Here is a 26,681-nt window from a genome sequence, read left to right as displayed (position 1 = left end):
CACACTCCCAGGCCCCTGCAGAGGGCAGCTCACGGATTCCCAGCCTCCACCCCCATTCCGGGGGGCATGCCTGGCTGGGGAAAACAAACACACCTCCCACACCTGAGTCCCAGTGTTTTCTTTGAGTTTGTTTTCCCACTGACTGACTTTCCCTTCAGTCTGGGCTTTAAAAACAGCTTTCTGAGTGAATGCAGGCGAACTCAGCAGTCCCACACCACGGCTCATATGGAATGCATTTAGAGAGGGGGAAAAACTTGAACAGAGTGGTTATACGATTTTGAACTGGCTCGGACATGGCGTGGCTGGAATTTCAGAGCTGGCTTTTGTTTGCATTCGTCATGAAACATTTGTTATATGAGCTGCTGCTACTGTTACTAAAGCAGCTGCTGCTGAGAAACCCCCTCAATGGCTGCTTTTCTTTGGGACTTTAGCTGACTGACAGCGTTCACCAACTGAGGGCCTCGACTCTCCCATCCGGATGCCTTTGCCACTCTCCTTGCATAAGTTAAAGGAGACACATCCCCCCGAAGTGACACATGACAGCATACGAAATGGAGACACCTGTTTCCGCCAAGTTCCATGGAACGTGATCTTTGGGTGGTCATACGCTCTGCCTCTGACAATGAGAGTGTCTTTTTATCAGTTCTTAGAATTTGCTTTATCTCCCATCAAAGAGATCTCCACTATGGCCTTGATTTGTCTTCAAGGTAATTTTTCAAACAGTAGTTTGGAACTTCATTGTAGTAACATCATAACATCATTCAGTAAAAACCCAATGGAATTTAATTGATAAATTACCATGAAGGGGTCTAGTTATTGGTTGCTTTACTTTAGAAATCCCACCAGTACTATAATCCCCAGATACAGCTGCTAAAGATGGTGTGATGGTCCAAGTCACATTGCGGCTACGTAATGAGAGAAATGGCTGTAATGTACCTAACATAAAACCAGTAGCAGGATCTTAAAGTTCAGGTAGTTAGAACAAGTCTTAGCAACTGCAGTAGGCTAATTACATGCCTCCAACTCCTCTCCTTTGAAAATCTACAGTGACAGTGAAAGATCATACTCTTATCAAAGAATGCAAGGTCCCACGGAGAGCTGGAAAAGGATGTCAAAACTGGAGAAGGATACTGGTGGAAAACAGACCTCAACCACTTGCTGGGAGATGAAAGCTGATGAAGGAGGACACTGGATGAGGCAGAGCAGAGGAGCACACCTGAAGTGTTGCAGTGAAGACGTACCTCAGGGGACATGAGTTCTCTTTGCTCCGCCCCTGAGAGACAGAGTGGGGTGCCAGGTGTCTCAGATGGGAGAGCTGGATATGAGGTAAGCAGTCTGGGTATGAAGCAGTTGGGCCTCAAATTCCCTCCACAGCTGCATGCAGCCAGGTATCTTGCAATGATTCTCTCTCTCTAAGGGAAGTTCCTCATATCCTGGGAACTGTGGGATTAGTCTCCACAGAATTTGGGCAGAGGCTCCAGACTAATTTGCTAACCCAGAGGAAAGAAGGGAAGAGTGCGGGCTAATATAAGAACAACCAAGTGAATGTTGCATTGAACGTAGACCTTCAGCTCCTGTTCCAACACCAGCCACCAGATGTTCACTCCACTCTCTTATCCCACCTCACCTCCCATCCCCCAAGCAGATGTTCTGAGAATTCTTCAGTGGGGAAACTGAACAAACTCCAGAGAAAAAAGGACCTACAATCACTAAAAAATGTTTTTCCAGCAAAACTTCTATTATTATTTGATCAGCCCAAGTGGAGTCCATTAGTTGATAAGCCTCCCTCATTGCACAACATTTCCAATGAGCTTTTTAGTGGTTCACCCTTAATATAAATTCTGACAAAGATTACCATAAGAAAGACCTTAGTCCAAAAAAGAGAGGTCCAAATATCCAAAATAGTAAAAAGGAACCTGGAGCAAATAGAGGCAATGCAGGGGATAGGTGAAAACATTAAAAAAAAAAAATCTCTATAATTTTCAGAGATTTAAGATGATGTTGCATTCAATAAATAAGAAAAAGATATTATATAAGAAGAAAAAAGATTAGAAAAGAGTTCTTAGAAAAGAGAATATTCAGCAGAATGAATGGAATAGAAAATGAGAAACTCTTCCAGAGGGAAAAAGTAGAAGAGATGAAAACTAAGAGAGGCAAAAATAATAAAGTAAATAGAAAAAAATGAATCCAGGGGCTCAAATATCTGACCAACAGCATTTCATAAAGGAAACAGAAAATGGTAGCAATAAAATCATGTAAGAAAAAAAAAGAAAAAGAAAAGACATGAGTTTTAAGCTTGAAAATAACCATTTATCAGCTGTGGCAACTTTGTTCTAGATATGTCTCCATAGGCAAGGGAAACAAAAGCAAAAATAAACTATTGGGACTTCATCAAAACAAAAAACTTCACAGTAAAGGAAACGATCAAGAAAACTAAAAGGTAGCCTAGGGAGTGGGAGAAGATATTTGCAAATGATATATCTGATAAGGGGTGAGTACCCAAAACATATAAAGAACTTATACAACTCAAGACCCAAAAACAAATGATCCAACCTAAAGAAATGTCTAGAGAGCAGACATTTCTCCAAAGAAGACATACAAATGGCCAACAGACATGGAAGGATGCTAATCATCATTCATCATGAGGGAAAGGCAAATCATAACTACAATGAGATCTCACCTCACACCTGTCAGAATGGCTAAAATCAATGACACAAGAAACAAAAGGTATTGGTGAGGATGTGGAGAAAAAGGAATTCCACTGTTGGTGGGAATGCAAACTGGTGCAGCCACCGTGGAAGACAGTGTGCAGGTTCCTCAGAAAGTTAAAAATAGATCTACCCTATGAGCCAGCAATCACACTACTTAGTATTTACCCAAAGAATACGAAAACAATAATTCAGAGCTATACACACACCCTTATGTTTATTGCATCATTATTTACAATAGCCAAATTATGAAAGCAGCCCATGTGCTCATCGATTGATGAATGCATAAAGGAGATATGGTATATGGTATACACACACACAAACACACACACACACACATAGAGGAATATTATTCAGTCATAAAAAGAATGAAATCTTGGGGCACCTGGGTGGCTCAGTTGGTTAAGCATCTGACTCTTTATTTCAGGTCAAGTCATGATCTCAGGGGTGTGAGATCAAGCCCCACATCTGGCTAAGCACTCAGTGTGGAGTCTGCTTGAGATTTGATCTTTCTCGCTCCACCCCTCCACCCCCACTCATGTGTGCACACTTTCTCTCAAATAAATAATAAAAAAAAAATCTTATTGAAAAAGAGAATGAAATCTTGCCATCTGCAATTACATGCATAGAACTAGAAAGTATAATGCTAAGTGAAATAAGTCGGTTAGAGAAAAACAAATACCAAGTGACTTCACTCATATGTGGAATTTAAGAAACAAAACAAATGAGCAAAAGGAATAAAAGAGAAAGACAAATCAAGAAGCCGACTCTTAATTATAGAGAACAAACTGATGGTTACCAGAGGGGAGAGGGGTAGAGTATGGATTAAATAGGTGAGGGGGATTAAGGACTGCACTTGTGATGAGCACCAGGTGATATATAAAGTAGCTGAAACACTATATTGTACACCTGAAAATAATAAAACACTGTATGTTAAAAAACTTGAAAAAAGTAACTATATACATATATATACACACATATATAAAACTTACGTGTGTGTGTGTGTATATGTGTGTGTATGTATGTATAAAGCTTGAGTATTCAGCAAACTGAGGCATACTGTAAAATTTCATAACCAGAATACAGAGAAGACCCCAGGAAAGAGAGAGAGAGACAATGAGAATGAGAAAGTCATAGAGAAAGAAGTGAAATATAACATTAAGCTTTTTAGACATTCAACGACTCAATAAATGTATCTTCCACCCATCTATATCAGGAAGCAATTTGAGAATATCTTGAAGTAAAATGAATGATTAAATCAAGAAATAAGATCTTTGGAATTCAGGAGACCAGGAACCCAACACAGAAATGTGTTAAAGAGAAGTTGCAGGGAGATTCTGAGTAAGTATCAGCTCAGATTGAAGTAGGAAGTTAAAGAGCTCTGGGTGGGAAAAAGGGAAGGGGTCTTGGGGTGGGGGAGGTAGGAATGGCAAATGGAACTAATGTTCTTATCTGGTAATAATATTGAAAATATCAAAAATAGTATTGATACAATGGATGTGACAGCATATATGAAAAATTTTGGTAGGTGCAAATAAATCTAAACAAATTAAAAAAACTGAGGCAATAATTAATTCCAGGAAAAACAATAAATTGTTCAAGAAATGAAATATAATCATGGTGTACTACTTGGATCAGCAGCCAATAAAATGTATGTAGTCACAGTAATATAAACAGGACTACACATCTAAAATGTGGATATAACCATATTAGGAGAATGGAGGACAGAGGAGGAAGTAGAGTTGAGGGTGATGGAATAAGAAAACTAAATAATGTCTGGAAGTAATCAATCAAGAAATAGTAGCCTGTGCATACTAGTTATAAGTAGTGTGGTGATTATCAGAAGTAACAGCTAACTGTGCTCAAGGCATTTGCTTCTGGAAAATCCAACTCTGTGATGGGTATGGTTGGAATAGGAAGCTGCTGCTTGTCATTATACATCTTTTTGCATTATTGGATTTTTAACTTTATGTACACACCACTTTAATAAATATAGTTTTAAAACAGGGAAATAAAATTCTAGGAACACGTGTTTTTGAAAAATAGCTCAACCAGGGTCTGGCTGTGACAATACAGCAAAAGTCCCTATGAGCACAGGGTGAAAACTGGGAGCTAAGTCTTTCCGGTCAGAGTATCTGAAACTTCCACTTGACAAACAAAACTTTCCTATTTTCATCAGTGGGGAATTATGCTGGATTTCTCCATGGGATGGTGGACAATGAAATAAATGTGCTTAATATAACCCACAAGGAACCACGAAAGGCAGCAATGTTTTGTGCATCTTTGGACAGGTATGTTTTCAGTTTTTCACTGTATTCTCTCACAGTTCAACACTATTTGCAAGATGTGAAAAGTTAGAGCATTGTATGTTGATACAAATGCCTGAAATGTTAAAAAAATCAGATGATATTTTTATTTGAAAAAGATTTAGCTGAACAAAAATAGAAGCTTCCATTGTAAAGTGTTGAGTCATTCAGAATGGGTAAGGATTGTACTTCATCCCAGCTGGGGGTACATTTTATAAGCAAAGAATGTCAGAGAGGCTAGGCCAGGAGCCAAGGGTACAAAGAGAGTTCTGAAATGCTCTGTCTGGGCCTTTTGCACATCACCACATGAATCTGTAGTGTGGGCAGGGACCTTGGCAGTTTGAGCAAGAAAGATTAGTAAGATCACAGGGTCTTTTATGAAGATCAACGATCACCCCTGGGGGTCAGGTCTTTCTTTAATCTTTGCTCAGGCTGTAGAAGCATTTTAGCTCTGTGGAGTTATCAGGGAAATCCAAAAATTGAGACTCTGGTGACTAATCTGCCCTCCCCCTTAGTAATGCTCTTACTCAGTGCAAAGCATATTCCTGTCAAGCTCAACTAAATACTGCTCAAAGTAGAAGTGATTAAGTTCTCAAGTAGAAGAAATTCACCTTTAAACACAGAAGAACGCCGGTACCTTCACCACAAACCCAGATATTGTTAGGCAGTTTTTTGTTTGGGGAAATGAATCATAGGAAAGAAAACTGTACACTCCTCTGCCTAGCCACACAGTAGGGGGCATCTGGGGTTCTCCAGATGATGAGGTTGGGACACAGAGGAGATCGATTTCTTGGGATGTGTAGTGTGGGAGGCAGAGGCTGAGGGTGACGGTTCTGGAAGGATGATCCCAAGGGCTTCCAGCTGGGGATGCCTGGGGACCCACCTAGCTCAGACCTGGGTCAGGGATTAACTGGTAACAGACAGGAAGTCCATGCGGGTAGGCAAAAGGCTGAATCTGGTGTCTGTAGACAAGTGGTGGGGGCCCCTGGGACAGTGCAAGGCGTGCAGCCAGTGGGTGCCCCCAGCCTAGAGGGTGCTTGGATCTTAGGTTGGGAGACAGGAAGAGAGCGAGGAGGAAGAACCCTAGTGGTAGGAACATGGGGACCTGGCAGTCTCCTGACACACTGCTAGGAAGTGAGGGGTTCTTGGGTGGTGGTCAGCCTTGGCAGAGGGCAGGGGACTGGGGTGGGAGTGGGAGTTTGACACATGGCCCTCTGGCAACTGTGGCTTGGCTACTGGTTCTGAGATTAGTATGTGTGACTCAGTTCCAGGTTGTACCACACAGAGAGTGGAGGCTGCTGAAACTCTTCCTGCCTTGGGCGGGACTGTCTTAGCAGCAGCAGGATGACTGAGCTATGAGGAATGAAGCCCTCCAGCTCCAAGAGGCAGGGTCTGCAGGCAAGGGCCAATGTGGGCTGGGCCATCCCCCTGTGCACCCCGGCATTCCAGGCAGATCTGCACCTTCATCCCTCTTTGCCTACACTCATGTTATTTTCCTACCTAGAATGCCTCCTTCCACAACCATCTGATGAGAACCCTTCTAGGCCTGGCACAAATATCTTCACTAGGAAGTACTTCCCAGCCCAATTTGTGATGGCTTTCAGGCTTTCTTGATCTTTGTAGCACCCTTCCCCAAAACTGGCGTATTGCAGACACTCAAACATTTGCCGAATATGTTTGTAGAATTTTTCTGGTATTTTTAGGTTATATCTGCTATTTAAATGCTAGTTTTTCACAGAAGAGAGATACTTTTGGAAAGTTATCACTAGAAAATCAATGTGAATTAGGTCCTATTTTCCCATTATTCTTAAATAATAAAACTGAACATGCTTTCTCCTGGAGGAGGGATGGTACTAAGGCAAATTAATTAGCAAGTGGAAAACACAAATACATTTAAATATACATAATTCAAGGTAATTATTATTTTCAACAAAATGAACAATGATAGTTGAAACGGGTCAGAAGTATACATATACTTCTTTTACAAATATATTACATATATATGTATATATACAATGCTGCAAATATAGCTTTCATAAAATCAATTAAACACCCCTGAAGGCTTAGTCTTTGTAAAAAAGTGATGTCCTTATAAGTAAATAAAGCTACTGTGGTTACAGAGTTCTCTTCAGCAAGCATTCACTGAAAAACCCTAAGTGTCTGGGAGTTCATTTAAAGGAATGTTCATATTTATATGTTAATTCAAACTATTTACTCAGCAGCTACAAATGAAACAATTACAGGTATTCAGTTTTAGTTTTTAGATACTGTTTTAAAGGTCTAGCACTAAGTTCCCTTTTAACCTCCCACCCCCGACCATGAAGGTATCAGGTGCTGTCAAATGGATCCATTTTCTTCTAGTGGATTATCATACACTGGCTTATGATAATACTTAGTGATCTGACATTTTCTGACATCATATTCCTTAGTGCATAGACCATATGTTAAATAAATATAACCTCTGGATTTTATTTTTAAGCTCTTACCTTCAACTGCAATACATACTAGGAATGCTTAATACCTACTAACCTCTGAGTTAGTGATTAACTATAAAGAATCACAGGTTTATGGTGTCAGTGGTGATTCCTGGGACAGAAGCTCAAATGTCTGTGGTCACTTAGGACTTAGGCCACTGCAGGCAAGTGGCTCAATCTCCTTGAATCTCAGTTCCCTTGTTTAGAAAATGAGACAAAAATTTTATCTTCCTCAATCTCAGAGGATTTGTGAAGAATCCAATGAGATCTATATGAAAGTGCTTTATAAACTGTAAATTGCTATGCAAATTATTATTATTTAGGAACTGTTACTGCTTTTCTGATCCAAGGCTATTCACTCAGAGCTGGCTGCACTATAATAAGGAGTTTAGCTCTTTGAACATGAATGGATGCAAACATAAACACACACACACACACATAATCTAGTACCAACACGATTAATATCTGAGCCCAGGACATGGCTGGTGAACAAACAAATATTGGTGGAGAATACTGATGGCAGATGAGCCAGTAGCAAGCGGGGTCCTATTTTTATAAATGACAGTTGAGTTCTTTAAACAACTTCATTGGTCTCTGTAAATGGATAGCCTGAATTCCTCCCAGCCATAACTTGTGTCTCTATCAGGTTCCAGAATATTTTTGAATTTCATTGTAGCACAAAAGCAATAGGAAGTGGCAAATAACAATGGAAATTAAAGATTAAAGACAGCATCTGTTTAATCCAGACATTGCAGAATGATGGATTATTTTTACAAAACCAGAGTTTACAATATGTATTTCCTTAACCCACATAAAGTTATTGGATTGTAAAACTCCCTCTACCCCCACTCCAATGGCTCTCCTCTTATGTAGTTTGGACTACTGCAACCAATTGTACTTGGAATCCTTTTGATATCTGGGGTTCCATGTTTAGTCCCCAAACTGGGCATAATTATACATCTGTGTTCAGGCATTATGTAAACTCCTGTCTACAGATGCAAACTGTATGAGGAAACTACACGCACGTCCTTAAGAAAGTGGAGACACTGCCACCTGCTGGACGAAGCTTATTAACAGCAATCTAAAAATTTTGCACAAATGAAAGTTTTTCAAGAACTTAATCTTAGGGTCTTACTTAGAATAACATCCATTAAATCTCTGGACACCCAACCTATATCTACTAAATATCATGGGATATAGCAGTCTGAAAAATTCGACATTCAGCACAAGTTAATGGTAATTACCCCCAATCATATTTCAACAGAGGCTTTCATTTTAAAGTTGAAACCTTCACTCCCTGATAATTCTGGCAAGAGTTGAGGTATAAAAACGGATAATTTAAAAAAATCCTCAATGACTTGGAGGATGTGTGTTTTCAGCTTCTGAAGGCATCACTGTGGTAATATTTCCAATACACTTATTCCCTATACTTGTTACAGAAATAGAATATTAGCCAGAATGTAATTGTTCCCTCCTCCTAAATCAGAAATACTATTTCCTAAAGGTGCACAATTTTACAGGTCAGTTGTAACTGTCAAAATAAGTCAAGGCTCATCATATATTCTCTTTCTCTCAAGATGTAGAGGTTACAAAGACAACATGATGTCCTGTTTCTCATAGACACAGACCCCGTTTTTCTCCTATGATGTGGCTGGTAAGTGAATAGCTAATTATTGAACTCTTATCATATGTGAAGCTCTGGGTTTAAGGCTCTACATGGATTCGATCAGTTGTGTCTCATGACAGCCCTGTGAAGTAGATATTGTTCATGCATCTTTTTAAAAAATATTTCATTCATTCATTCATGAGAGACACAGAAAGAGAGGCAGAGACCCAGGCAGAGGGAGGAGAAGAAGGCTCCATGCAAGGAGCCCGATGTGGGACTGGACCTCAGGAATCTGGGATCATGCCTGAGCTAAAGGCAGATGCTCAACTGCTGAGCCACCCAGGCGTCCCTTGTTCATGCATCTTATACAGATGGGGAGACCGAGGCTCAGAGGGATTCTACTTTGCCTGTGGTGACAGCAGTGAAGGAGCAGCTTTAGCAGCCAGGCTCTCCACTCCAGATTCTGTGCTCTAACCATTATGATATCCCGCTTTCTTGACAGAAACGTATACTGTACGGAAAGAAAGGAATGGACACCGTGACCAGAGACTTTGAGATGGCCACCTCCATATCATTACCTATAGGGAAGAGGAGCTTCTGAACCAATATCCCTCCATCTAGGATTCTGTTATGTCCTCTAGGTGGCGATAGCCACCATCGTTTAATTTGGAAATTAGCAAGGCAATGGGGACTGTTGGACTGTTGTGCTTGGGGGAGGGGAAGTACCCTATAATTGTGCTATCCAACAAAGGTAGGACATGCAGCCTTCAAATATTCTGCTTGATGCTTTAGTATCAAAATAAGTCAGCCTTTAGAGATCAGCCACCAAATACACATTTACCCTGGGTCGTGTGGACAGAACCCTGGCAAAAAAGAGGACTAGAGGCTCCTGTAACTCCTAACTCAGTGTTCTTCCCTTAAAGAATGGCTGTTCTTTATGATACAGAGGCAAAGCTTTAATCACTTAGTATTTGTTTTAGACCAATCTGGCATTTTTATTGTTAATGAATGAACACTTGAATTTTCCCTATAGCATACTATATTAAATTTCCTCTTCTACGTATTTGCTATTATTTTCTATGTAAATGTCCTCAGATTTGAATACTGCAATGCACACGGACTCAGAATACATACTATACTCCTACTGAGAGGTCAAAATAGCATTCAAGCATAGTAAAAGAATATTTAAATTTGTACTCTATCTTGTTTCTAAAAATATTTAAATAAGAATATTAAAAAACCCCAAAGCGCCCAGTTTATGAATGAACTCTGCAGAGTTAGTATGTAAGTCATTTGTTTGGAATTACACATTTTTCCTTTGTAATAGTTGGTGGCCAGAGTCTCAAAGCAGCCCACAGAAGTCTAGGAAATTCCCTACTGTGGCGCCAATGTTTACATTTATAATGGAACAAAGTTGAAAATGAATGCTGATGTAATGTTAGTAATGGAAAGTATTTAAAATACAAGGGAAAAGAATTGGACACATCAACTTTCCAGTCTCCAGGCAGGGGAAAGGTAATGGGAGTTAATGTTAGTTCATACAGTTCCAACGTCTGGGTGCTAGGTGGCGCTATTGAACTATAACAGCTCGGTTATTTGCCAAGCCAAGGGACATTCATTTAAGCAATGTTCCTATCACAGATATTCACATGTTCTCTGTCTTTATTTAATTTGTTTATTTATTTTGGCTCCTAACACCACTGTGATTTTAGCTCCTAAAGAAATTACGACTAAGAAAAATATTGGTGGCTCACAGTGTGTCAGTTTATAAGAGCGAAGGTGAAAAAGCATGAACAAAATACTCACGGCTTAGGAACATGTGAGTTCTGTCCCTTCCACATTTTGTTTTTTTTCTTTTTAAAGTATTTTACTTACTTACTTACTTACTTACTTACTTATTTATTTAAGAGAGAGAGAGAGAGAGAGCGTGAGCATGAGTGAGGAAGGAGGGACAGAGCAGACTCCCCATTGAGCAGGGAGTCCAAGGGAGGACTCCATCCCAGGACCCTGAGATCATGACCCAAGATGAAGGCAGACGCTTAACTGACTGAGCCACCCAGGTGCCCTTACTTCCATATATTGAAGGCTTTCCATTTCTCTGGGCCACCTCCAGTTTCTTATTTTGAAAATAATGAGCAAATACAATTAAGACTAATCAATAAACAATTCAGACTGTGTAGGCTGAACAAGTGAGGTCGGCTGCCTTACCCTGTACACTTGTCTGGGGCTTGGTTCTCCCTAATTCAAACTCAAACCAAGGTTGGGTGGTATTTACTAAGTGCCCCGCACCCCTTCCCGGGGTACTTGCCTACACATCAGCAACTGCTCCCCAGGCTTGTAAGAAACATCTGAGCAGGATCCCTGGGTGGCTCAGCGGTTTAACACCTGCCTTCAGCTCAGGGTGTGATCCTGAAGTCCCAGGATTGAGTCCCACATTGGGCTTCCTGCATGGAGCCTCCTTCTCCCTCTGTCTGTGTCTCTGCCTCTGTGTGTGTGTGTCTCTAATGAATAGATAAATAAATCTTAAAAAAAAAAAAAAAAGAAACATCTGAGCATAGTCTCTTGGTTATTCACATGCTAAAATTCATTTTTTATTTTCCTCTGAGTGCTTACTATTAGAAATTTCTTCTGAGATATGCTAAATGGGTCTCTGCAGAATGCAAACATTAATTTAAAAAGCTATTGTTTTTAATTCCTAAAAATTAAGTTTCTCAAATATTTTTGGAAGGAGCCAAATTTACTTGTCAGCATACTCTCCAATAAGAAATGAACAGGGTGGGAGCAAACAGTCAAGCAGTTATGTAGAGAAGTTATCAACTTCCCTATATGGTGGGTTATTGAAACAAGTAGTACTGTTTGGAGGAAATTAAGGAATATCATTCCTATCTAGAATAAGTGACAACCCGTTTGACAAACAGACATTACTATTTTTACCGGCACCCCACACAGTTACTGCTACTAGTGCTTTTTCTTCAGGAGTGAAACGGATCTCAATGTGTTTTGTATTGCTGGAAGGGAATTACTAAAAATCAGCACACACCTGCATTTTAAAAAATAACAGGACAAGTGCCAGTGAAGTTTGTGCACCTCAATCCAGCTCTATGGAGTTAATCTATGATGATTTAAGGGTCACTAGATCCTTCAGTATCTTAGGTTTTAGTTTTTCTTCCCTTTGTTCTCTAGGCTATTCAGTTATAAGATTCTTTAATAAAGGGCAAGAGTGATGATTTTAGTGTGCCATAATCCAAGGATTTAGACTAAAAATGTGCTGATGAGACAGCTCTGGTATGAAATCACAGAAATGACTTGTGGCCACTGTTCCTTTAATCTGGCTGACACCAACATGTGGTTTTCTTATGCTGGTCATGAGAAAACAGTACAGGTGCTTCAGCTTCATAGAGGCTCAAATATATTGAGAAATGGGCTGGGAGTGGATGCTCATTTCCCATCCCCTGGTCCCCAAGGATGTGGCACTCCTTGAAACAGAGCAAGTGTGGAACTGCTTGGCCTTCAATGTCACCACAAATCTCTCCAGAAGATGCCCAAGAGACTACAAAACATGGTGGAAAGTCCTGAGCAATCACTCCAGGGTTCAATTTGTCAATGCAGGCTGTGTGGCAGCAGAGAGAGGTATACTGGGGTGGTATTCAAAGTATGTGGCAACCAGTTCACCCAGGACCTGAATTCAGAGTTCACCAGCTAGGCCAGAGTTCTGAAGATTCTATGCCCATGAATTACCCCTTTTGTTACTTTACTGTTGGATGGGGGGAAGAGGTGGTAAGGGGCAGCCAGGGTGGCAGGTGTACCTGGAGGGTGGTCGCCGCACGCAGTATAGCCATATTTCACTATTTTAACCACTAATACAGCTGGATGGTGTGAACTGGTCATGTGTTGGCTCCGGTCCTAGGGAAACCTCTCATCCCACTACATGGGAGTATCAGAAAACCCTTACCATCTCTAAGGCAGCAAGCTTCAGAGTATTTAATATACTGCTATACCAAACTCAAAAGGATGAAAATCTTTAAATTATAGGTGGAAAGATGGTGGCTAAAGTCAAAAGAGCTAATAGTAACTCAATTTTCAGAAATATGTTCTACTTCAATTAACATGCTTGTAGATCATGGACCAAGGCCCAGTTTTTGAGAAGGCACATATCTAAATGGAGAAAACAGCTAAGAGGTCAAGATGATAGATTCTGACAACAGCAGGTAAGCGGGCTCTTTGGGCTTAAGGTTTTGATTTGCGGTTTATTTGTTTTTAAGAAGAACAAAGATAAAAATACCCTCACCTAAATTATCAGGCTCACACCCCAGATACTGACTTTCCGCGTGCAGGGCTATGGCACCTGTGAATGACACCAGTTCCTGGTCTGAGGACAGACGATGTATGTGATGTAGACTCACCAAAACTCTTCTCAAATGCTGAGACAAGAGTGCCTTCACTTTTTTTTTGATGACCACGTGTCCGCAGGATTTCGTTCACCTTTTATCTCCTACTGTGTATCACACATACATGCACACTAACATGTGCACACCCACACGCACTCATGCACACATGCATGCTCTACAACAAGATAAAGCCAAAGAGTGGAAATAACAATGAATAATCTAAACCTTTTCTTCAAAAAAGTCTAATTTAGTGTAAGACCCCACCTTGCACAAAGACTCGAGTTTATGCTATCTTACAGAGCTAAAAATTGGTCATGGCATGGCTCTTTAAATCCTTTAATTTGCCCATTGTTGAAGGGTCAAAGGAAGGCCTAGTTTCAAAAGGTGACTAGGGCTTATTATGCTTCTAGCTATTCAGACCACATTTCCTGTTGAGGAGACACACCTGCAGGGTACACGTGAAGGTTCGCAGTCATGTTCCCATGTGTAGGTACGTCATCTCTGAATAAAGGAGCTGAGACACTAGGACAGCATCCACCCACCAGCCATGTTCCTCCTGCAAACCCCTGGTGGTGGCAGGGCCACCTTATGTGACAAGATCTAGGGCAAAGGTCAGTTCACATGGGCATCAGCACCTGCCAATGATGCAGGTGTGGTGTGAGGTCCAATGGGAGGCAGCAGGGCTGTGTTTGGGGTGGCCTTTCAGTCTGCTCCTCATTTCTATAAAGCAGAAGACAGCTTCCCATTTCAGGATGACAAAACAAGACAACAAACAGATCAGTGAATAAGTATGCAAGGCTTGTTGTGGCAGCAGTAGATTAGGGAGAGCCGGAAAGAAACAATGTTGTTTGCCTTTCTCTCAGGATAAAGTAATAATGAGAAAAATAAATGATGGATTTCTGAGAGTAATTATATTTACAGTGACACTATGAGCAACCTTTGCAATTGCTCTGCTGAATATTCCATTTCTTGCTTCTATTTAGAAACCACTCCGTTTGTTAGAATAAAATCATAATTGCATTTTCAATTTGCTCCTCTACCTATTCTACTGCTAGAATTTAATACGCCAGAGTGCTTTGTCAAATGGAAATAGGGCCCAGATACTGTATCAAACGGTGGTTCCCATCAGTGGACCCCAACATGGGCACACCTATTCATGGGTGTACCCCAGCAATACCCATAGGACAGGGTCAATGCGAATGTTACCAGCTTCACTTTCCAAAGAGAGAAGTGGAACCATCAGGCTTTTCAAACGTGGCACGTTTAGGTTGGGACCTGATGCTCCAGGTTTTGGAATCTGTATGTCGTGGTTCTAACCTTCCTTTGCAAACCAGGGCAACCTCTCTTCATTATCAGAAGAGAAGCTTTCACTCCTTTATTGGCCTGAGTCCTGGTCAAGGCGAGTAACCCTCGAAACGCCGAAGACTTTGCTGCAAACGGAATTACCTGGGTCTTTGTAGATACTGAGCACACCCTTGAAGTAATGAGGTAAAAATCTTTCCAGTAAAAGCAGCACATCTTCCAACTCTTCAAGAATCCCCACAAGCAGGAAGTTTTCATTCACGTTCAGTTTTGCTCTTTCAAGGGCCCACTCACCAGGCTCCCTTTATGGATATAAAAATGATTTTTCAATCAGAGATTCATTTTCAAAAGGCAGCAACAACATGCTAGAAAACATACCTCTTCTACCCACCCCCTGCCATTTGAATGGGTTCAAATCCCATTTCCTCCAAGCACCTGCCCTGACATGGCTGTCACTTGCCTTTCCTACCTTCTGACCACTACCACATTTGCCTGTGGGCAGTGCCTTGCCCAGGGCCTCAGGGGCCCTCACTGAAAGATTTGTTAGAAGAATTACAGACAAAGGTAGGTGGGTCCTATAAACACTAATCAAGGGGCGATTAGAATGGCTTTTTAATAGAAGGAGCAAACCAATGAGGCTAGAGATTTTGAAATAATGAAACTTACTGATAGGGTATTTCTATAGAAATCAAAACAGTATGAGGTCATGTCTGTTCATCATCTGATTTTTTTAAAGACTTTAAAAACAAAGGTGTGTTTGTTTGCTTGTTTAAATTACAGAAGGAAAACAGCCTAATCTCATTCGCAAGACAGGTCTCTGAGCTAACAGCATCTGAGTGAGTCGGAAAGGACAAGAGTCACAGGAGCTGGGCTCCAGGCCTGGCCGGCATTTACCGTCCAAGGGAATTGGGGCAAGGCAGTGTTCTCTTTTTGAAAAATTATAATCATAGCCCTTGCCCAGCTCAAATAATTGTCAAGGTGGAACAGGGGGGCGTTGTGAGAGAGTTTTGAAACTCATCATGTGTGTCCCAGGGTAAGGCATCGTGAGTACTCTCCTCAAGATTAGGAAATATATAATTTAAGAAAAATACTTGAGGGAGTTAGAATCATGTTTCTTAGAATAAATATCTTCACTGTGACAGAAAGTGAGTCATCTGGCCCCAAATCTTCCCAGTGTTTGAAGCACTGACCGTGAACCAGGAGACATTTATACAGGGGTGAGGGCTGGAGGAGGGAGGCCTCCTGAACTCAGGAAGTTTATGATAAAGCAGAAAACCGACACTTTTAGTCCGAGAAGTTATACCGTAAACAAAGTCCCGTGTTCCAGTAAACTCAGCAAAGCAGCAATAACAACGCACATAGTAATTAAGCAGTGATCAGAGTGCAAGCAGAAAGGACAAGGGATGGGCTGCCCTTCAGAAATAGTTTCTTATCTTGGTCTTTTCAGAAATACACTGACCTTCTCATCAATGTTCCTTTTGGGGCAAAGCATCACTTCTGGTAGCAGGCTTATTTTTCATTACATGAGGATAATATTCATTGTGTGTTACTGTCATTTCTTTTCAAGGCTACACGCTGGTCTAGTACAATGAAATCAAACCATAGCTAGACTAGCACCAGAATCATCTGTGTCCTGCCTCAGAGACTCTGATGACATGGGGAGTCCTGGCCAGGGCCCCAGGGATGCTGATGTGGGAGGTGAGCAGACCACACTCCGAAGCCTAACTAAGTCATATTCTACAGAAGCTCTTGCATCCAAGTAAGGTTGAAGGGCAATCACTAGAAAGTACTTTTTCTACTAAGAATATCTCCTGGGAGAGACACTATTGACTTTTGAGTGTGAGCACCCAGTATATCAGACCTAATTATATATAATAGGGAGGTTAGAATAGTTGCTGATGGAATCCAGAACACTATGGAGGAGCAGGCTGGGAGCTCACCTCTGGTCTCGACTCTTGAGCAGTAACAGGAGTTAAAATTAAAAAATGGGTTTGGTTGGCATTCCAGTTACACATCTTTATGGGGTGGTCCCAGGGCCTCTGTCAGACCTTGATCTGTTAATTTCTTCAATTATAGGACACTCAGAGTCTCCAATGCAATCTTTAAAGATTATGGTAAACATAAACTGAATTCCAGAAGGCTGAGAGACTAGGCATACAAGAGATTGCCACACAGTGCCAGCTGGTGGCTTTCCTGCTACTGTTCTCCACCTTAGCATGCCACAAGTCTGTTTTAGTCTTTACCTGCATCTGGGATGCTGTCCACAAAAATATGGAATGATGTAAAATAATCTGGGGTTGGAACACTCAGGATAGTTTTCAAGAATACACTCATTGATATCCTAGAAGAGAAAACACAGCAGTGAGATGTCTGGCGGTCTCTGCAGTGCTTTGTCAAATGCCATACAGGGTAAGTGAAACTGATACTTAAATTACATGGGCAAGCCTTGAGAGGATTCATAGATCTCATGACAAAACTTTCCTATTGCCTTTCTGCCTCCTGCTCCACTGGCCAGGTGCACATGTGGTCTGAGCATTTCCAGGAGTGCTTGTTCTGTTGAGTAAATTACATTTGTGCATGTCCCAGTGGCCTGACATCTTCAGCTAGATGACAAGCATCTTGACAAGCACTTCTACCCAGAGTACTCATGACCCACTGTAACCCAGAAGTTCCCAGCCAACTGGTATACAGTTGGCACTTAACAAATATATGTTGAGTGAATCCAGTGTGGCCTAATTTTTAATTCATTCATTCACTTAATCAGAGATCTCTCTATAGCGAACCCTATAGAAATGTTTCCCTGAATATCCATACATCCAACAAATAGTAAGTACCTACAGCAGTCACATAAAGGACTTTGTAGATTTTGGACAGGCTATAAAATATTTTCTAATGTCTTATTAGGTTAGACAGTGACAGGATGTTTGTATATATTCTCTCACTTTCAAAGGCAACACTTGAGATTTCCAGATTTTCTGTTTCTCTTCTTGAAGTTGAAGAGCGTGTCTCTGTTACTTCAAGAGCTTACAATGGCTTAGTGGGTGAAGAAAAAGTCTAAAAATCAACTTTTATGAGGTGGATTGTACTGGATACCCTAGAAAAGACATGTCTGCTTCTTAAGTATTTCTAAGAAGAAACGATAACCCAATTTACAAATAAACCCAACAGCTATGGATGTTTTTCCAGAGACAATACTGGCAAGTCAGGTCAAGAGGGGACGTAACTCGAAAACATGGTTGCATCGTTGATGAAGTTTATGAATCAGCTGATGCTCCATATCTGATATGATTGGGGTAGGTGGTTAGTTACTAAAATGATTTTTAGTTCAAGTTGGAAATCACAAAAATGTACCATAAGCTTTTTTTCCTTTTTTTTATTTTTTTCTAATTATTTTTTCCCTCTTATACTTCTTTGGTTTATACACCAATTAAATAAATTACACAATTACAATAACAATTTCAACTGGAATAAACAGATTCAGCAACAAATACTCTAGCTAAGTACTGGAGTCTCCTGTGGGAAGCAGGGCTACACAGCTCCCAGGGAAGAATATACTAGAAGCCAATGGAGTACATCTGTCCATCCAGCCATATGTTAAATGAGGGGTGATGAAGAACACTTTATTGTGTATGAAAATCCAGTAAAAATGCATGATGTTAGACCCAAAATACCTTTCTAAGAAGAATCTGACACAGAGGGGGTATATAGATCTTCCTCAATTTATGATGGGGTTACATCCTGACAAATCTTTTGGAAGTTGAAAATCTGTTAAGTTAAAAATGCACTGAATACACCTAACCTACCAAACATTGCAGGTTAGCTTAGCCTACTTTAAACATGCTCAGAACATAGACATGAGCCTGGGCAAAATCATCTCACACAAAGCTTATTTCATAATAGGGTGTTAAATATCTCACATGATTTATTGAATACTGTACTTTAAGTGAGAAAAAGAACTGCTGCATGGGTGCAGGACGGTTGAGTGCGTAGAAATTGACGACACCCCGGAAGGCATGGCCAACTGGGAGCTGTGGCTCACTGCCGCCCAGCATCATGAAAGAGGCTCCTCCTGAATATTGCTAGCCCAGGAAGAGATCCAAACTAAAAATTTCAAGTGCAGTTTCTACTGAACGTTTGCAGCTCTTACATCATCCTAAAGTCAAAAGATCATCTGTTGAACAATGTTGAGGACCACCTATATAAGGATATTCATTACTAGAAGATTATTACAACAAAATATGACTCAAATGTTCACTCATAGGGGCTTGATTCACTGAGAAGTTATGGCACATTCCTACAGTGAAATACTGGGCACCTGGGAAGGAGGAGGATCTACAGGTACTGTCCTGAAAGTGTCCGTGATGAATTTTCAGATGAAAAACGCCGATTACAGGACTATATGAAGATGTAGGACACTATGAAGATAAGCAAATATGTTTGCATTAACACAAACATATCTAGAAGGATAAAGACTGAACTGTTAAAAGTGGTTATTTCTGGCAGTAGGTGTGAAAGGTGGGAATACACTGAACTTTGACTTAATTCATTTCTGAAATGTTATTTTTACTATAAATGTTGTTTTATATAAAATATCTTAAGTAAAAATTATTTTATATAAAGGCTACTTTTATATCTTATATTTTACCTTTCTCATCAGAAAAGGGGGCTTTGCATGTTGTAAAACAAATCGAGGCTTGTGTGGGAGGATGACTGGGTTTTGCTGGAGGATGCTCTGACCTCCCTTCCTCCCTCAGAGTCTGTGTGATGTCTGGCAGCCGGCACCCCAGGGACCTGACCCTTAGGTCAGAGGGACCCCATAACTAAGCTGCTATCTGTGGGAGGGAGCCAGGAGCACAGGGGATCTCTGGCCAGGGCTAGGGTGATCAGAGGCAGAGGATCTATGGGCTAAGGTGGAGATTTCACACCCCAGGCCTTGAGCAAATTGAGTAGTGGTTTAGAGGGTGTTGAGAGATGTGGCCAATACGCAGTCACTGCCCTCCCCCCCACTGCCGCCCTGCCCCAGAGACCTGCACTAAAGGGAGGGGCAGACAACAGAGCCTGCCAAGGCTGCCCAGAGACTCCACAGCACCTGTGCTTCTCCAGAGATCACTTTACAGTTTCCTTTGAATAAGAACTGTGTCATTATTTGTTTAGGTGGCAAGTCTACAAGAACACAGACTGTCCACAGTGTCTCCAGCACTTAGCACCCGGCCTGGAAAAAGCGGGGGTGCAATAAATATTCAGTGGATAAATGAACAAATGGTAGCAGAATAAAGCCAGGACACACAGCCATGAGTCTGTCCCCAGTGATCCTGGCCTGGAGCTTACAGGAGTGGGCAGAGGACATTAGCTGGTGGGGGTGGGAAGGGAGAGCTGAGGACGTGCAGGGACAAGGCCATCTCCCTGTTGGAATCCACAAATAACCCTACAAGGTCAATTTATGGGAAGACATAAATTCCTAGTTTAAGAAATGCCGTTAGCAGTTTTTCTTTTCTTAGATCAAGGCATGTCCTGGGGGATTTGAGTTCCATTTGAGCCCATTAGAGGTTGATGAATGGTGTTGACCACAACCATCCTATGGAAATGCTATGGGAGGACATAAATAAAAGATGATTCAGGTGGAAGGTCAAATGAAAGGAATCAGAAAGTGAGCCGTGAAGACCTACACGTTGAACTGCTACAACTTAGCCACAGTGATCAGTGACACTTCCCAGCAGCTCAGGGACGAGGGGCCTCAGGAAATCGCTTCTAGCCACTCACAGGGGCCACTCTCATTCCTGGGCCCGAGACCTTCAGTGAGTGGCCTTTCATGTCCAGGGTAGCTGAATGGGACAGGTGTCAATGCAGCTGCTCACACAGTGTCCTGCTCTGACGGGTATCACTGATTCCTTGGGACCAATTGGGTTCTCCCTGTGTTGATGGTTTTGTTGTTGGCATTAAGGCTTCACTATCCTGTGTTGTGTTAGTCACCTTATTACACTGGCGTTCTTTTAATATATATATAATTCTTTATATATATATAGTTCTTTTAATATATATATTATTGATTTGCTCCTGTAATGAATATATATTCATTTAAATAATTATGCATTTAAATAATTATGCACATTTTTTTTCTTTCCATGCAGTGCTTCTAGGATAAGGTTTTTCTAAACAACTTTAATCCTTATTGAAGATTAAAAGCTTTGCTCTAGGATGGTCATCATGGTGATGACTTTAGACAAGCTGACCCTCTTGCTAGCACTTGCTCTGATTTGGTCATCTGCCTGGATATTGGCATCTGCCATGGGCCCCCCACAGTGCCCTCCCCTGCTCATATCTAGCCCTCTTTTAAGATTGGGTCTGAATGTAAGACCCCGCTCTGCTCATATTCTCATGTTATTAGGGAAATGAGACATTCTCTATAAATGAACATCCCAGATAACTAAGGGAATCCTTTTAACTGCCAAAACTACCCCCCAAAAATAGATGGATTCTGTTAAAATTTATTCTGAAGTATACTGTTTGAAAGAGTGTACACTTCTGCACTCTAGGGTTTTTTATTTTTTAAGATTTTTATTTATTTCTTCATGAGAGACACACACAGAGAGGCAGAGACATAGGCAAAGGGAGAAGCAGACTCCCTGCAGGGAGCCTGATGTGGGGCTGTATCCCAGGACCCCGGGATCACAACTGGAGCTGAAGGCAGACACTCAACCACTGAGCCACCTAAGCGTCCCATAGGGTTTTTGTGTATGCGTGTGTATGTGTGTGTGGAGGGGTTCATCTTCCACTTTAATCTTACAGGGAAATCGTCTTTTATTGATTTGCTCCTATAATGTTTCACAGGATGGACTATGATGAGCAACTCTCACCTTCTGAGTGCCAAGGGGGGCACTGTGGGCTCACAGGAAGGGCCACCTGCAACATCCAGACCCTACAGTCACTCCTGACTCTCTCTCACCTGACTCCATGTCCACTCAACCACCAGGCCTTGCACTGGTTTCCTCATTTGCATTCTCCGCCCTGCTCCACACCCTGTTCAGCACCTCTCTGGCTAGTTCTATCTCTTCCTCCTCCAGAGCCTTATCCCTGAACGCATTCTCCCCAGCCTCAATAACTGAGCTAAAATGCACATTCATCCATGTCAGTCCCCTGTTCAAAACCTCTGAAGGATTGTTACTCCCAATACAGTGGGAATAGCAATCAGTTAGGGCACCTGTTAAAAATGCCAATTCCCTGGTGCTACTTGCAGTGTTTGATACAATAGGTTTGCTTGGGACATGGCTTCGAATTGCACTTTAAAGAACCTCTGATGATTCTGAGAAGAGGTCACACTCCATGAGCTGCCAACACTATACCATTAGGTGATTCCTTGCCTTTGCTCCTCCATCTCCCTTGCCTGGGATCTCTTTCTGCCTCCTCCCCTGGTCCCAGCAGGCCCATGTTTTAAAGTGCAGATTCTAAGTCATATCCCAGACAAACCTATTGTATCAAACACTCTGCAAGCAGGGCCAGGGAATTAGCATTACTGGCAGGATATTAGCACATAGTCCCCCGACACTTGTCATTCAGGTCAAGGGAATGAAGGCAGCTTTGACCATGGCTCTCTTCCATCCTGGCTCTTCACTGCCAGTCACATCTGGGACAAGCTATGGTGCCGCCCAGCATGGCACATCCTCCCCACCATTGGCTGGAAAAGTCCCCAGAGCTGGGTATGCTCCCAATATGCCCTGCTGGTAGCCAGAGGTCTGCTGTCAGTAGGACTCTGTAATGATGTCCACAAAAAGATTCCCATTCAGACCCAATCCCATTTGGTGTCCCAAAATGATCTTACCTCTGACCCCTTGTGAGGTCTCCTCCATGTGTCACCATTTGCTCCCTCCACATTTGGGGTTGCTCTAGAGATGAGACCCTGCCCTGGAGTAGTGAGTACTCCCTCCTCACACTCCCAGCCCTGCTTCCTTCTCCTCACCCCATCTGGCCAGGGTCCTGCAGGCCTCATGCCTGCTTCCATCTGAGACAGAGAGTTGCCTGTTTCTTTCTGTGCAGAGAACTTGACAAATGCTTCCTCTCCTGGTTTTAATTTTGGAAAGAGTAGAAGGATTGAAATCCCAGGTGGGGCAGCCCAGGTGGCTCAGCGGTTTAGTGCCGCCTTCAGCCCAGGGCCTGATTCTGGAGAACCGGGATTGAGTCCCACATCGGGCTCCCTGCATGGAGCCTGCTTCTCCCTCTGCCTGTGTCTCTGCCTCTCTCTCGGTCTCTCATGAATAAATAAATAAAATCTTAAAAAAAAAAAAAAAAGAAATCCCAGGTGGAGTTAATCTTATCACAAAACGTGAACTTAGATACTATTCATATTTTATTTATCCTTTTATAAGATAGCACCTTGTCTAAAAACTACTGAATTGAAAAAAGATTGTTGGTGTTTTTATATAGCTCCCCACCAATAACATCAGCTTTGTTTGTATGGCCTTGAAGTTTAGAAGACAGAGTTTCTGATGCTTTTAGCAGCACAAACCTTGGGAAGCCGCATGCAAAGCTCCCCAAATGAGGTAAAGGAGATTTGGGTTTTAGTCTCAGCTTTGTGATGAATTAGCTGTGTGTCTTTAGCTAAATCATACTATCCAGAGCCTCAGTTTCCCCAATCTGCATAACACAGGGCTGGACCATATAATCTCAGTCCATGAAACTGTATTCATGGCTCTGTTCCTCAAATTAACTAACTCCGAAGAACAGTTTTGTAATCGGGAGATCTAGAAAAAGTGGTAATTTTTTTTTATTTCAAAGTTTATGACCTACTAAAAGCCTTTCACTCAGCATTTACCATCTAAACTCTTCACCTTTCAGGGGCACCTGGGTAGCTCAGTGGTTGAGCATCTGCCTTTGGCTCAGGTCACAATCCTGGGGTTCTGGGATTGAGTCCTGCATTGGGCTCCTTGCAGGGAGCCTGCTTATCCCTCTGCCTATATCTCTGCCTCTCTCTGTGTCTCTCATGAATAAATTTTTTAAAAATTTAAACTTTTCACCTTTCAGGGAAGGTAGAGAGAGAAAGCACTGAGGTTGGTATCAAACAGACATCAAGTCTAGCCTGTACCAAATGGTAGCTATAGAGTCTAGCCAATGTCTACCTCTTAGAGCTCAATTTTCTCATCTCTAAAATGGGGACAATAATACGCTGCATCACTGATCCTTTCCTTAGATTGAAATCATATATGCAAACTGTTTTTCCTGCCATCCAACCTTTAAGAATATTCCATAATCTTCAGCATCTCAATTCCTCTTTCCTTTGGCTTATATTTAAAAACATGATTACTGGCAATTGCAATAGTTTTAAAAATAGTGACATCAGCTAACTCATAGGAGAAAACACAGAGGAAAGGAAAACAAGGAAATATGAAACATGCTATTTGTGGTAAGCCAAAATAACAAGATAATTTGATGGAAAAACAAAATGATATTATGCAATTATTTCTCATGATATCTCATTTTACTCTATACATGAAACAAGGTAATGGTACTATGATATAAAAAAGCTCTTTTTCAATGTGGATTTAACAATGATTTGGGAGCCAGTCGTCCATGCTAAGAACACAGGTACCAGGAGAAAAGTTGAATGGAAAGGAAAAGACACAGTGAAGGACAATTTGGTGTGTGGGAGGTGACTGCCAGTCCAACATGGCCACGTTAGAAGTGGGACAGAGTAAATTACTGAGTGTTAGTAACCATGGTAGCAGGACCTGCATCCTTGCCCTGTAGACAGACCAAGGTAATCAGATTACAAACTTAATGCTTTAGTCAATTTAGAGAAATGGAATGGATGTGGTCTACGTTAACTTTTATTGCACGATACATTCTTCTTTGTAAGCCTTTTTAAGCCTTATAAAGAAATTTGAACCAGAACCAGAAAAGTCAAGTAAGACTTTTTAGTCAGGCTTAATGGACGTGAAAATGGCAGATGGCCAGACACCAATGTTCTTTCATTTCATGCTCATGCCAGGCATGAATTACTGATGACATACTCTTTCTAGTAGCTATGGGAAGTGTCCTTCAGAATCCTTCTTAACACAGCCATCTGGGACCAAGCAGAGCAGCAGCACTTTGTCCCACTTGTTATCAGCAGAGCATGGAATATTGGATAGATAACATGTATGACGTGTATTTTGGTGGCTTTGTGGCCCTTTATACCAACCACTTCTAAGTCTGTCATTGGGTTTCTAATTGCAGGATGGTAGACAAAGAAGTGTGGGTGAGTATAAGGCTACATTTATTTTAGCCAATATCCTTATTCACCAAGGGCTCTAATCTAATGGGGAGCTCCTGAAACTCAAACACTTACAGACGTAGGAGACAAAACTTTTGAAGTCCTTCATTTGGACTCCAAGATTGTGAATTTCAAGTTTCTATTAAACTAAAGAAAATAAGTAGTCTCAGTTTTATCCTGAAATGTTTTAAGATGAGGATCAATCCATTATCTAGATCAGTTTTCATTCAGTTTCAGTAGGCCCTTTTCAATTGGGTGCAACAAAATTTACTGAGTGCTCAAGATGACTTTACGCAGGGTCCGCACAAGCAGTAAGTGTTGCTTCCCAGAAATGTCTTTGCACTTCTGTTTGAACACAGTGTTATTAAAACAAGGAACCATGATCTTTGAGGCCAAGGAGTTCTGGTGCTTATCAGAGATATGTAGAGCACAATCACTGTGACTTCATAAAAAGCTGAAAAATTTGGGGGGCCTAACCAAATAAAAATAGCAAAATTGAGACAGAGTCAAGCTATCTGACAAAGACTTCTATTTTTATGCCAAAATATTTATCATGTATTGTTTAAAAGATCAAAAAATTATAAACTATTCAAATATATAAATTAGGTAATCTATAATGTATCTAATTGTAAAATACTTGTAGTCATTTAAAATGTTTACAAAGCATATGTAAATAGAAGAAGAATGTTTATGTGAGAAAATCAAGGTAAAAACATATGCAGTATGACTACAACTCTGTTGATTCTCCTTAAAAAAGAATAATCTCTCTATATTTTTAAAAGATTTATTTGTTTCTTTGAGAGAGAGAGAACGAGTGAGCACATGAGGGAAAGGGAAAGGGAGAGGGAGAGAAGTAGACTCTGCTAAGCACAAAGCCTGACTCAGGGCTCCATCTCATGACCCTGAGATCACACCTGATGCTTAATCGACGGAGCCACCCAGCACCCCAAGAATAATCTATATTTTAAGAGTACACTAGAAGAATATAGACCAAAACATTTTTTAAAGTTTGGGTTTGAGATGATGGAGCTACATATTTCCCCATTCCTTCTCTTTTCTAGTCTTAAAATCTAATTTCACGTACATGTGCTACTTGAAAAAACTTTAAAAGTTTTTGTCAAAGTAATACATGCATATGTCAAAAAATGTTACAAAAAAGTTTATATGGAAAACTAAAAAAAAAAAAAAAAAAGTAAAAGTAACTATCTCTTGTTTTACCACTCTGCCTCTCAGTTGTACTTGCCAGAGGTACAGTGCCTTTTAACTAGATTCTATGACTTACTAGAGCTTGGTTTACTCCCTAGTTTTGCTGGAACACCTCCTCAAGTAACTTTTTGCTGTTATTATTGCTGTTTTCTAGCTTAAATCATCGCTGATAAGGAATTTGTTGTCAGTAACATTCTCAATATTTAAAGGTGATGAGAGAGAGAGAGAGACAGAGAAAGAGAGAGCGAGCATGAGAGTAAACATGTATATATGTTAACGTCTCTCTTTCTTCTTGGTGTTCTGAAATTTTGCCATGGACCTAGTATAGTGCTAAACACTTAGTAGGGCCTTTTTAAAAAGTAGGCTCCACACCCAGCCTGGAGCCCAAGGTAGGGCTTGAACTCACAACCCTGAGATCAAAATCTGTAGTAGGGCCTTTTAGTCTGGA

The 26,681-nt window shown here is 41.1% G+C and overlaps 1 protein-coding gene and 1 long non-coding RNA gene across 3 annotated transcripts in view; one reads left to right on the top strand and one right to left on the bottom strand.

Annotated features, from left to right (window-relative positions):
* LOC140634025 (uncharacterized) overlaps window positions 1-14,464 on the top strand; it is a 76,649-nt gene extending 62,185 nt beyond the window's left edge. The window contains exons 2-3 of the long non-coding RNA XR_012031591.1: window positions 9,066-9,142; window positions 9,597-14,464. This is a non-coding gene — a long non-coding RNA (uncharacterized lncRNA). The remainder of the gene's footprint in view (window positions 1-9,065; window positions 9,143-9,596) is intronic.
* The window catches only part of UST (uronyl 2-sulfotransferase), a 291,838-nt gene that overhangs the window by 34,452 nt on the left and 230,705 nt on the right, over window positions 1-26,681 (bottom strand). For both annotated transcript variants that reach the window (XM_072827353.1, XM_072827364.1), the window contains exons 6-7: window positions 17,028-17,125; window positions 14,929-15,086 (exon numbers count right to left, since the gene is read on the bottom strand). In XM_072827353.1, the coding sequence (XP_072683454.1) occupies window positions 14,929-15,086; window positions 17,028-17,125 (256 nt within the window). The remainder of the gene's footprint in view (window positions 1-14,928; window positions 15,087-17,027; window positions 17,126-26,681) is intronic.

This window comes from Canis lupus, chromosome 1 (assembly GCF_048164855.1).
Source record: "Canis lupus baileyi chromosome 1, mCanLup2.hap1, whole genome shotgun sequence".
Classification (NCBI taxonomy): domain Eukaryota; kingdom Metazoa; phylum Chordata; class Mammalia; order Carnivora; family Canidae; genus Canis; species Canis lupus.
This window is presented reverse-complemented; position numbering and strand designations above follow the sequence as displayed.